The sequence below is a fragment of the Cololabis saira genome, chromosome 9 (assembly GCF_033807715.1).
Source record: "Cololabis saira isolate AMF1-May2022 chromosome 9, fColSai1.1, whole genome shotgun sequence".
Classification (NCBI taxonomy): Eukaryota; Metazoa; Chordata; class Actinopteri; order Beloniformes; family Belonidae; genus Cololabis; species Cololabis saira.
In genome coordinates, this window is record NC_084595.1 from 33,237,899 (window position 1) to 33,251,478 (window position 13,580).

The 13,580-nt window shown below is 39.5% G+C and overlaps 1 protein-coding gene across 3 annotated transcripts in view; it reads left to right on the forward strand.

The window, feature by feature from the left end:
- The window catches only part of grid2 (glutamate receptor, ionotropic, delta 2), a 658,916-nt gene that overhangs the window by 367,412 nt on the left and 277,924 nt on the right, over positions 1 to 13,580 (forward strand). For all 3 annotated transcript variants that reach the window (XR_009783115.1, XM_061729310.1, XM_061729311.1), the window contains exon 3: positions 10,270 to 10,557. Coding sequence is in view for 2 of the 3 variants with exons in the window: in XM_061729310.1 (XP_061585294.1) it covers positions 10,270 to 10,557 (288 nt within the window). In the remaining variant the exon portion in view is untranslated. The remainder of the gene's footprint in view (positions 1 to 10,269; positions 10,558 to 13,580) is intronic.

Genomic DNA, 13,580 nt, shown 5'->3' on the forward strand with positions numbered 1-13,580 from the left:
CAGCTCTTTAGTCAGATACGAGGATTGGAAAAAAAACTCCCCATCCCTCCTGTCAGTGGTCATTTCCACTTCTGCTGTGAAATGCATGTCCCTAGCATGATGACATGATTGTATTATTATTATTAATATTTTTTTATCTTGTTTCTAACCGTTTTGCACTTGCTTCATCGCTTTCGTTCCTCTTATCCAAATCTATGCATGCAGCTGCAGCAAATGTAGTAATTTCATTACTCACTATTCTGCTATTTCAAATGCTGGCACACGGGCCAAAGCTGTGGGGGAATATCTGGGGTGAATGGTGTAAACACTTCTAAATATTATGTTTTGTATGTGACACTAATGTGTTATATAAACACCATCAGAGCTGTCTGTATTTGTACAAATTATGTGTGAAATATCACAGATCCACAGTCACCCACTCAGAAATCAGAAAATGTTGCTTCCCATGAATAAGTTGTGCGTTGGTCAATCTGTTATAAGTTAATGAGCTTCCCCATTGCAATCCAATCACTGCAGCAAAATGAAAAAAGTGCACTTATGTGCAATACCCTCATCCATTTCATGAGAATCTGTTCTTTACTACTGATCTCTACTACAGTCATTTTAAAAGAAAATTAAACCACTTTCAGTTGTAATGTTTTATGTATCCTCCCTCCACTAGTCTGCATTCAGGACTCCAGTCTCCATCATTCTTCAGCTTGATTGCCACTTGCACATACCTCATCACGTTGTTAACTTAAGTGTTTTTGTTTACTAAAGCACAGAATATCTGATGAAAAGGCCGTTGACTTGGTTGATTTTTTTTTTTTTTTTTTTAAGACTACTGAAACAGAAACAGGCTTCTTCTGGAAATAGGATTATACATGCTGGATTGCTGTATTATGTCACTTGTTCAATGATTATCACGAGAAATGCCATTATATGTTGCCTACATGTCCTCATCCACATACACATCAAATCGACTAAACTTGTGTGTGAGTGCGAGGGAAACCTTTGTATAAAATCATATGATTTCCACCAGATCTTGAAATCAGGATAGGGAAGTGTACGCATCACATAGTCAGAAGTCAGTCGCTTACAGTCTGGCAAAGCTGCTACATACAAGCAAAAGCCAATGGGAGCGAACAACGGCAAATTTGTTTTTTCTAAATATGATTAAAGCATTGACAAATGGGTCATTACCTCAGCTGACAAAGAGGTGATGCAAAAGGTAGAGAAACTGAAACTGGGGGTGAACAGCAGTCTTTTTGTCTTTTAAATGCAAGGTGTGTTCCACAATAACGTTCTGCACAATTTAATTGTGTCTTTTCAAAAAATGGGCGTTCTTCATTTTTGAATTATGAACAAGTCAGAAATTTCTCTATAGCTGTTCAAGATGAAATGAAAAGAGAAGTTGAAGTGCATGTAAAGACCTGAGGGAGGAGAAAAATAGAAGGATGTAGATCTGTCCTAGTGCAGTAATAACAGTAAATAGAGGAGCTGGGGAATTTCCCAAGGGACACTTTCAGACCCTTGACTTTACAATAGACAGAGTTAGGACACAGAGATATATAAGATGCCAGGTGTCTTTGAATGGATTTAAGGTGGATAGAAGAATAGCCGAAGGAAAGAAGGGAAAAGAAATGAGAATGTGGATAAGCTGTGAGCCACTGTAGGAGTGGCAAGGTCTTTCACCCCAAGATAAAGCTCCACTTTATTTTGATTCCATAACGGATCTTCTCTATGTTCAATAAAAACCATCTGTGACCCATACAAAGATGTCAGTCACTGGCCATTTAAAATGAAACGAAGGAAAACGTTGACACAGCTGGGAGACAACATGTGAAGAAAATCGCTTGACAGTATGGCGGATAATAACAGTGGGTGTGTTATGCTGTCAAGATAAGAGGAGGACGACAGCTGTGGGAGGCTCAAGGTGGACAGACAGCAGGAGAAAAAAAGGAAAGCAGAGACATTAGGGTCACAGAGGTGTTCAATCAGATGTCTGGTACCTTATGTAGTTACTCTTATTTACCTGGTGAAACCAAGTAGTGGCAGCATTCCTTTACAATTAAAATCTAGAACATTTTTTACTCAAATTTTTGTAACTGAAATGGGAAATTCATTGTTTTGCCTCCTTTTTGTATAGCTAATATTGAAAGAGTGGTATCCACGGGACAGTGGACTGAACCATTCAGAGGGGTAAATGAGCAGGCACTGCAGAGATTGCCTGCCTGAAATAACTCCCAGGGTTGTATCATTTCTGTATCACTATGTTAGAAAAAATACAAAAATGTCCTCATGACATCTCCATTTTTCCTTTGCCATCCCTGGACATCATCCTAAAAAAGTCATGACACGGCATGCACAAAAACTGTGTTGTGGGATTTTATAAATTGCACAAAGTAAAGTACAGATCCTTAATAAACTACAACATCGGTGAGCTCGAGATTACCAAAGTTTATTTTAACTGATTCACAATCAGGAGAGTCAGCTGCAGCACGCAAACTGGACAGTTGAGTCTAAGGCCCTGTTTACACACAGCCGGGTATTTACAAAAAACGGATATTTCCCCCTCTACGTTTTGAAAAATTCCATCGTTTACACAAGATCGTTTTCAAAATCTCTTTGTTTACACGAATCCGCATAAATACGCTGTTAACGTCATGCCAGCCAATCAGAATCCTGGAAAAAACATCAACAAATGACACGCTTAACTTCCAGTTAAGGCTGATTTATGGTTCCGCGTTACACCAACGCAGAGCCTACGGCGTAGGGTACGCGGCGACGCGCACCGTACGGCGCGCATCGCCGCATACTCTACGCCGTAGGCTCTGGACCATAATTCAGGCTTTACTTCCAAGACGGAACGAGAGTCTTTCGTTTGGAGTGACAGAGAAGTGGAGTTACTTTTAAGTGTGACTTTAGAATATAAAACAGGTAAAATACAAGAAAATATTGACGGTGGCCAAACTAATTGTAAACACAGGTCGCACACATGACGCTGGTGACGTTTCTGTTGCATAATGTGACGTTCTGAAGCCTAAATCTCCGTTTTCCTCTGTTTAGACGCAAACGTGAAAACAGAGTTTTTGAAAATCTCCACTTTGGCCGGAGTTTTCAGAAATGATCGTTTTTGGTGACTTTGAGCTCCGTTTTCGTGTAAACGAACGGCCAAAACGCATGAAAACGCCTCCGTTTTTGCTCCGTGTAAACGGGGCCTGAGGCAACATGTTGTTTGACTTATTTTATATGGGAATGGGTAGGACCTGACAGATCATTGGAAGCTAGTAACGTGAAAGACAGGGAATCTCACAGGTCATTCAAGGGACACTACATCTAACACATAGGTGCTAGTTCTCTCAGGGGAGAGCATACATTACAAAAGAGATGTGGCCCTTTCATATGCATATGCCAGGGGCATCAATTCAAAAGGGACAGAAGCAGTTACAAGGGGGAAAAAAAGCACAAAGTGTATAGTTTAATTACATTGAACACACAGTTCAGCTGACTGATGGATGGCTGACGGTAGAGACTGATGAAGGAAAGGACAAAGTTAAATAAGCTTCAGCGATCAACTGCATGTGCATCAGTTTAAGATAGCATTAAGAAATGATTTGGGACTGAATTGGGAGCAAAGGCTGAGGGATAAAAAGATCAGTGAGAGGTAGAGAGCAGGGAAGCGAGCAGCATGACACAAAAAGGCATTTATAGTTCGTGCTCAACCACACCAGGAGGTAAAAACTAGTTAATTATGCAGTACTGATTACTCATTTTGAATGATATGAGGGAGTAAAGAGAACACAACATGAAGAGCATAAGATGGGAAGATTGCTAGGGCATAAAATAATATCTAAAGTAGTAAGAGGGCAGGCCAGGATGAAATTGTGGCACAGTTTAAAGGAAATAGGGAAAAATGTTAAGCATAAACAGGAATTGTAAGTTAAATGTGAAGGCGTATGCACCTAGTGACAGTGATAATTCTGATTGGAGTAACAACATAAATATAGTAGTTACACTTTCTGCTGCAAGAAATAAGGAGAAGAGTACAGCTCGAATCACAGACCAGACAGAAAGTTACTGGAGGAAGGAGAGGATAAATACATCTCCAGGGAACAAAGACTAGAGCTGAATAGATTATACTGAAGATGGCAAGATGAAGGGACAAAAGACAGTCCATTAAATTTTAATGCAACTAGGAATGAAGGTAAGGAGGCATATGGGGGTCCGGGAAGAAGAACAGATTCTGTTTGTGAGAAATCATTGGTCTTACGGGACGGGAAGTTCCAGGAATCGGAAAGAAAATAATATATTTCTAAAAGATGAAAAAATTTTGAAAAGAGAGGGCATTATCTTTAACTCATTCTCCCTTCCTGACCGTATAAATTCAAGTGCTAATTCCTTCAAGGATTGTATCTCTCCAAACCAACAGTCCACACATGCACAGATGCATTTATTGAGGACTGCATGTTTGTCCTGCCAGGAGTGTGAGCAAGTATCTCTCGCTGCCATTCAGTTGTGTGTCTAACACGGTGCAAAGCAGTGGTTTTACCGGTGGATTGGAATAATACACAAAGTAATACACATAGACAAGAATGTCAGACAGCCAGCAACATCGCTAGACCTCGAGATACACGCCTGGCAATGTTTGTGCCAGCTTGTAGCGCTTCCTCACTCTCAGTAAATATCTAATGAAACCAATCTCAGAATCATGATTGCACATACATATTACAGCTAGTCATATAGAAGTCAACATACTCTTGACTTAACTTAATATACTCTCTCTTTCTGTTTACACACAACACACAAGTAAGTATATATATATATATATATATATATATATATATATATATATATATATATATATATATATATACATACATACATACATACATACATACATACATACATACATACATACATACATACATACATACATACATACATACATACATACATACATACATACATACATACATACATACATACATACATACATACATATACATATTTTTCTCTCCAGTATGGCAGTTGTCCCCGTCCCTGCAGAGTGACACCTGCCTGATCATGTAGATGTAACAGATGTCATTCAGGGTTACAAACCGACTGCTATTACAATGTTGCAATGACAGCCTTATAATCAATGTGACTTTTTAGTTTTGAGTTCTTCCAGTTGCTTGTTTATTTAAGGTTGACATTGTGTTAAGTGGCCATTGCAATTTGTGTTTCCTGTAACCCAACAGTTTAAAATAATAATAATAATAATAATAATAATAATAATAATAATAATAATAATAATAATAATAATTAAAGCTGCAAGCAGCGATGAACGGGCCCTTGCACCCTTGTGCACGTTCAGGTGTGCTGCAGTTGAAGCGCTTGTATGACTTGCATGTAAATGTCTTCAGGCCTGGACATTTAGCAGATGACACCACCCACGAGTCTTTATGTCAAACCATTCAAAAGTTATGGCAGAAAGTAGGAACTATCACATATCGACCAATCAGAAGAAGGGGCGGGGTTAATTTGCACCAATTAAGGTGAAGGAGTCAAAACCGAGTCTGATGACACCACCCACGACTCTTTATGTCATACCATTTAAAAGTTATGGCAGAAAATAGGATCTACCAAATATCGACCAATCAGAAGAAGGGGCAGGGCTAATTCAGGCCAATGAAGGTCAAGTACTCAATACCGAGTCCGATGACACCACCCACATGTTTTTATCACTACCCGTTTAAAAGTTATGGCAGAAAGTAGGAACTATCAGATATCGACCAATCAGATGAAGGGACGGGGCTAATTTACACCAATTATGTTCAAAGACTCAAAACCGAGTCCGATGACACCACCCACGAGTCTTTATGTCAAACCATTCAAAGGTTATGGCAGAAAGTAGGAACTATCACATATGGACCAATCAGGTGAAGGGGGGTCACGCTTTTTGGCATCTAGCGTCGCCATGGTAACGCTTTTGACTGTGCGTCGTCGCAGGATGGAGACGCACATTTTGATGTATAACACACCTGGGTGCACGTTACGGTTCGGGCCATATTAACTGCCGAAGGAATGGCATAAATTGCGCCAAAATGACACGATGAAAGAAAGAAAGAAAGAAAGAAAGAAAGAAAGAAAGAAAGAAAGAAAGAAAGAAAGAAAGAAAGAAAGAAAGAAAGAAAGAAAGAAAGAAAGAAAGAAAGAAAGAAAGAAAGAAAGAAAGAAAGAAAGAAAGAAAGAAAGAAAGAAAGAAAGAATTCCTACAGATACAATAGGGCCTTCGCACTGTAAGTGCTCGGGTCCTAATAATTATTATTTGCAATGTATTTTTTTTGGGTGAAGTTTTTTTTTTTCAAGATTATCCAAGCATTGAGAGATAGATAGAACCATAGTTGGTAGATACATATTCCTTATGTGAGTTCTTAATCTATAAAGATGCTTCAGAGATGAAAACAAATTATATATATTACATTATTTCTTATTTAGCACAGGTGATATGATGCAAATAGCAAGTATACTTATGTGGTTACCATGTGCACTCATGTCAAATGATGCTGATTAGAATAAAGTTTTTACACATATAACTCAGTCTGTAACAAATTGTCACAGGCAATATATGTAGATTCATGGTTCAACCTATTTGATAGAATTGGATGTATTAATAATGACATTAAAAGATTGTGAGGCTTATCAATAGCAATATTTTAATAATTTGTCATGGCATTTTACTTATTCAACGCACATTTTTTTTTTTTTACTGGTTTTCCTTAGTTATCGATTTTCTCATCCTTCTGCCTCTTATTTCCCTCCTCAGTCACTGGGCCACAGAAACTGCAGGACTGTGCCTCAGTGTGAAAAAGAGTGTATGGTGTGTGTCAGAGTGGTGGGAGGAGAGCTGCTGGAGAAACATTGAGAGAAAAAGGTCTGTCACACCTGGCTGCAGGTGAAATGCTTACAGTCCATTTATTCTGACAGACCAACAAGTGAGACAGGGAACCCAATAACATGCTCTATTGCAAGCAACACATGGACAATGCTCATTGACATACAAAACATGCATCAAAATGTCTGCATTTATAGGGGAATCATATAACGAAAAGGTTTAGTGGATGGAACATTGTTCAAAACCCATGACATGGGCAATTTATTTCAATTTGTTGAGTTGTCAAAGGATAGTGTGGGGACAAATGATTTGGATAAAAGCAAGATTAGAAAAAAATAGCTAAACATAAACACTGATTAAATAAATTCACAAAGCAGATGATTCCTCTTTAGATCCCACTGGTTAACAGTCTGAGATCTTAGATCTGTTCCTGCTCGTTTGAATGACTGGCATTTACACCGTTGAAACGAATGCCCCTGCATGACTGCTTGACAGGTCTTTGGTGCTTCAGCATCTTTACCTGATTCGAGAATGATTTACCATGTGTTGACATGCTGCTCATGTATGAGAGAGCTGCATGTGTGTGTGGGCTGGTAATAATGACAGAGGTTTGTGATTGTGTTTTAGTGGGTGGTTGTCCTAAAAATCTTCTTCTCTGAAATCCAGACCTTTTTTTTTTTTTTTTGCTCAATATAGTCATTGCTCACATCAAAATTGTATTTAATAATTGTTCATACAACTTCCAACTTTTAGTAGTATGAGTGTACTTTTTATGCTACACATTGCCAAAGTCTTTAAACCTATTGCACTCACATTTTACTGCAGCTGCTCTAATTCTTTTATTTTCACTCACATTAAATTGTTGCCTACATCAGAGTGATGTAAAGTTGGGTTGGGTTAACGCAACGGGCCCTTTAAGTCATTAGCAAAGAGTATTAATGAGCCCAGTGCTTAGAAGCCCCCCACAGACTAAAGAGTGTGTGATGTAGAGAGGATGAGGGCACTAATTCTCCAAAGTGCCCTAATAAATAGTGGATTAGCAAAGCCTTCCATTAGCCAAAGCCTTGATAATGCTAAGCTAATGCACTGTTGCTAGAGCAATGCAGCACAAGCATGAGTTAGCAATGACTGCTAACATGGATAATGCCAGTCATGGAAGATAACTCCCATCTTCTGTTCAGATATCCGGAGGGATGCACACCAGCATGCACGTGCATTAGATGCAGTTCAAAGTTAATGCACTCAAAGAGAAATCCACAGATGTGTGTTCTCCCACACACCCACAGGCATATATGATCTTAAACATTAAATTACTGTAGGATAGAAGATAGTTCCTGGGCTCATTGATTTTCAGAATAATGACCATGACTAAGCAGTATGTGACAACTTAGTGAAGTTTAATCATATATTGTTACACTTTAATCAATTCCTCAAAATGTGGACTTATACAATGAGCAGTGAGATTGAAACTGCTCTGGCTTTTTCTCATTACTCATCTACATCAATGCCCAGGGAAATGGAAGCCTGAAATAACCCTTCAGCTTTAGACTAAGAAGGAAAATCCTTTCTTACAATGTTTTAGCTATTAATTACAAAATGGTTTTGTACTCATATATTTAAAAGCTATTGATTCCAAGTTAGATAAATGTCACTGAGCTGCTACAGCAACAATTATAGCCAATTTACCTTATAAGCTGTATTTGAGTGGACCGTCATAATGTGTATTAAACTTTACTCGGTTTGGGGGTGGGAAAGGAATGGGTCCTTCCAAACAACTTTAAGATCTGTTTAATTCACCGGGTTCTTTACTTGAAAACAAGCTTCTACAGGACTTGGTGTCATTTTGTGCAGCTCTCATGTTCTCATTGTCTTTCTCATACTTATACACACACACACACACACACACACACACACACACACACACACACACACAAACAAAATGTTTTGTTCTGCCACTCTCAGCACAACAAATGTATCTCCAATTTTTCCCTTTGTTCTTTTTTTTGTTTTGCCTTTATTTTTGCACGGTCAACAGATGACTCGCTATGGCATCTAACAGTCTGGCTGCATGTGTTCTTGTTATACATTGCCATGGCACAGTGTGAGTGCAGTATATCTGTTTGTTTTCTTCTCCATAATTTCTCCAGATATTTTTTTTCACACGTTTTAGGTTTTATCCATTGTCTTTTTTGACAATATTTAAGTCTACCAGAAGTGAAAAAAATAGTTGTCTTGTGAAGGAGACAATGAAAAGCGATATGTGAGAAGATACGAGGGATGAAATACAGATCAGACAAATGGAGACGGAAAGTAGGCAGAAGGATAAAAAGGGCAAAGTGAGAGCCGAGGTGGATGAAAGGTGTGGACTGTTAAAGACAAAGTAAAGTGGTAATGAATTGAAAGATAGTTGCACCAACGGGAATATGAGTAGATGGGTGCAAGTTCGGGTTGCTATGAGGGTTAAGAAAGAAAGGAGGGAGACATTTGTTGTTGAGTAAACGCTGGGAAAAAGATTAGTATCGGGAAAGGAAAGATTCTGAAAAAGGGATGTTAGACATTAGATGAAAGAAGAAGGCAGGTGATGCCAAACCAAGGACAGTGTAATGCTTTTTGTGGTGCTGTAAGGCAACTTAGATGAAAATCACCACAGAACTGTGCCTTTGAAATGATTGGGACTGAAAGGTAAGAACTCTGAGGGGCTATTTTGGACAAGAAAAGAGATAGCAGGGGAGTGAGGTGAGAGGGTAGGCGGTAGAGGTGTTTTTGATAGCACTGCAGGGCCAGGAGAGAGGATGAGGAAGTGAAATTATCACAGCGTCACCTCTATCCCTCGGGAAAATCAAAAATATCAGGTTACAGGATGGATGCGTTTCGTTGTAGTACAGCATTTCATTTTCTCCTGCATTTCTTTAGAAGGGGATTTACGTTTACAATATCCGTGTCAGCAACCATTGAAAGAATGAGTTATGAGGGTTTTGTCTGAATTATTGATAAGCATGAAAAAGCCTCCTTTTGTTTTATAGGGAGGTTTGATATAAAGCAGACAGTATTTTCCTGCTCTGCTGCCGTGAGTGTCAGCGTACTTCTGCCCGTCTCTAATTTTCACTGAGCAGATTGAGTGACACTGTACCAGCTTCAGGCTTCTAAATACATTTGCGATACATGTGGAAACGAGATGAAACAGCCACACTAGCATCCCCCTGCTGTTTTTTAGTCGTTCACGTTCGCAGCACTAGGAATATTTTTTGACTTATTACATTCTCAGACAAAATCATTGCTTGGTTTAGAAATATCACTCAGTATTGTGCCAATGTTGTAGATGTCGTCATATTTCTTAGTGAAAATGAGTATAAAATACAAATTTTCTCTCCTTTTTTTCCTCTTCCTCTGTTTCATTCCCTTCCATTCAGCATGCGAACTGATGAATCGTGGTATCTTGGCTCTAGTCAGCTCGATTGGCTGCATGTCGGCGGGCAGCCTCCAGACCCTGGCTGATGCCATGCACATCCCCCACCTCTTCATCCAACGCTCAACAGCAGGAACACCCCGTTCCACCTGCCCGCACACCAGTCGCATTCCTGGATCAGATGACTACACCCTCATGGTTCGCCCACCTGTGTACCTCAACGAAGTCATCATGCAAGTGATTTCCGAGTATAGCTGGCAGAAGTTTGTCCTCTTCTACGATTCTGACTTTGGTAAGTAAATGAGTTCTGTATGTTTGTTAATTTGCAATTCTTCTTTGCATTAACCTCACTCTCACAAAACTTTGCAGTGCAAAAGCCTAATGTTTCAATTCTCTGGACGTCTGTAGTAGGTTCCGAGCACTGACGTTGACGTTTTTGAGTTTGTGCCAGGCTATGTTACAGATGATGTTGTATAATGAGATACATGGGAAATTGGGAAGCTTTCAGATGTAAAATGGAATGAGGAATTCTGCTCCAACTTGCACTCTTCTTAAATGCTAAACATGCATGTATGGGCACACATGGGCATGGATATTTTACAAACATACCCTGTCAAAGTTAAATAGGAAATTTGGCTTTTGACTCCAGTGACACACCAGTTTTCCTGTGTGCGTGCGTGCATGTGTGTGTGTGTGTGCTTTCTCATCTATCCTCCATCTCTCTCCCTCTCACCCTCTCTTTACAGTCCATTAACTCTAACATTAGACTAGAAACATCTTATGTCCCTTTTGTAATGTGCTGCCATTGCCATTCTTTGGCTCCCCTCTACAGAATGTCATTTTGCTGTAGTCACTGTGTGTGCAGGTTTATTTCTTAACTAGAGCAGCAATGTTCTCCATGTGAGTGATTTTTCTCTGTCTTTCATGTTGTGTCATGTCATAACTCAGTTTTGCACACTAAATCTGATTTTATCTTCAAGAGAGTTGTCCTCTTCTTGAATTTAGGGCCACAAACTCACTTAGGTCACATACACTCTGTCATTGTTAGCCATCAGAATGTAAAACGTCCACCCTGATCTGGTTTGGACTGCTCATTACTTTATTGGCTGTTATTCAGTATGTGTAAATTTCAGCTTTCTTCTTGCTGGAGTGATTTAATAGCTCATTTAATAGCTCATTTGTGTATTCATCTTTCACATTTGTGAAGCTGACTGATTATCATATTGATGTGACAAAATTACAGAAAACAAAAGCTCTTCATGTGCGCAGAGTTGGATTGTACATTGGAAGTTTGCCACCAGCTCTGTAGACAGGAAATTTAAACCTGTTTTTAGAGAAAAAAATAACAGTGCAAATTTGAACCCGGCTTATTCTCTGTTGACCTGAGGTGAGCTTTTGGAGAACACACTCAGTTTCTAAAACATCCTTAAGGATTTGTAATCCATGCCCGCAGACATGTACACTACAGTCAGCCCCTTACTTATGAGAAGAAGGAACAGGAACTGGGATGTGCAGAAATTCACAACTGCTGCACATTTTGTTAATACTTTCTGACCAAGCTGTGGGTTGCAGTGTGTCTGTCACCTTCTTGCATCGGTACCAAGAAAAGCAGCACTAGAGAGAGGTCTCATTCAGTCATAGCATGCCATGTAAAAACTGGACCTGAGTGATTCAGTTAAAAAACAAAACAGAAAAAAACAAAGACAACTGCAGAAGTGCTCCTACCTTTGTAACACTTTCCATTTTGGATCTCGCTCCAAAGACTGTTTTTCTGTCAAGCATAAAATGCTAGCTGTAACCTGACTCAGAGATAGAATGACACAAATGTAGCACACCTAAAGTTTCAGTTCCTATTGAACAGTGTTATTATTTTCTGCATCTGGTTATTCTGAGTTGATTTACACCTCCCAGCCATAATGGACCCTCATTTCACTCATTGCAGCCAATTAACACAATTAATGCGTTGTATGCATTGATCTCCAGTGTGAGCTCTGCAGTGGAATTTTTTTGCAATGCCTCTTCCAGGCTGGACTTCAGACATTAAAGCGTTCTATCTATGTGCTGAATACCACATGTCATCTAAATGTAACCAGGGAGTTCTGCCAGGGAGCTTACAGTATAGCGAATGAATATTGAGTAGTTGCTAATGTGGCCCTTCTGGAGATCACACTCCCACTTGAAATGATTGTAATAAATGCCATGGTTAAATCAACCCTGAGCAACCAACCCTCTGTAAGATCATTTTCATTCGCTCTGTATATGAATTTGGTACACTATAGATATGTAATATATTAAATTAAAATGTACTTAGAATTATAGAGTTGTAGTTTAACACTGTTGCTGTATTAGCAACAGAGGATGGATAATGTAACAGAGGCTTAAGCCGATAGGCAAAGCTTTGGTTTTGGGATGAGGTAATTGCTGAATCTGGACCTAAAATCAACTTGGTCACAGTGAAGTATTTCCACACACATGCTTGGATATACATCATGAAGTATGTCCTCTTGCCTGTTAAATAAATCAAACTGCTTTTGATTTTCTACACACACAAACAGCAGCTTTTATTCAGGCATATTCTTTCTTTGGCACCAAAGTTCAACAGTTCTGTACAAGGTTCCATAACACACCACGAGGTCAGCCTTTTTAAAATTGCATGCAGGTTTCCAACAAATATATTCACGCCTGATGGTAAAATATATTTTCTCTGACCTTTACTTTAATCAGTCATGACTGAAAGTAGGAACGCCTTTCGTTACCTGCTAGACAACCTTCAGTGAACTGTTTTAAAAACCAAATTTGCCTCCACGTGATGTGGCTCACCCATAATATCTACACAGTAGACATAGACACATATACATGACTGTACACAGGTACTGGCACTACACTTAAATCACTCTATCCCCCCTGTGCTGTGTGGCCACTGATTTATTACTTGGATCCAGTGGGTTTTGCAAGTGCTGTTCTCTCAGCCACAAAAGGCCCTTTAAGGATATCGCCATTGTTCCCCAATTACCCCCCACCCCCTCACCCTAACCCCACCCACTCAACCCCCACCCAGACACCATTCAAGGAGAGAGGGGAGAGGCTAGAACACCAGTAAGAGAGAATGAGAAAGCATGATAGAGAAGGAGACAAAGCTGCCCTTTTAAGACGATAACAACGTTCCCAGGAGGCCTTGCCGCCGTACAAGTAGAGATCTTCAGAGAACAGACAGTCAAGTGTGTCCTCTCAAATGAAGCTACAGTGCAACTGTCCCAATCCTTATTTTCAGCTCTACTGGTGCATCCCGGACACTGAGAACACATGTTTCTCTCT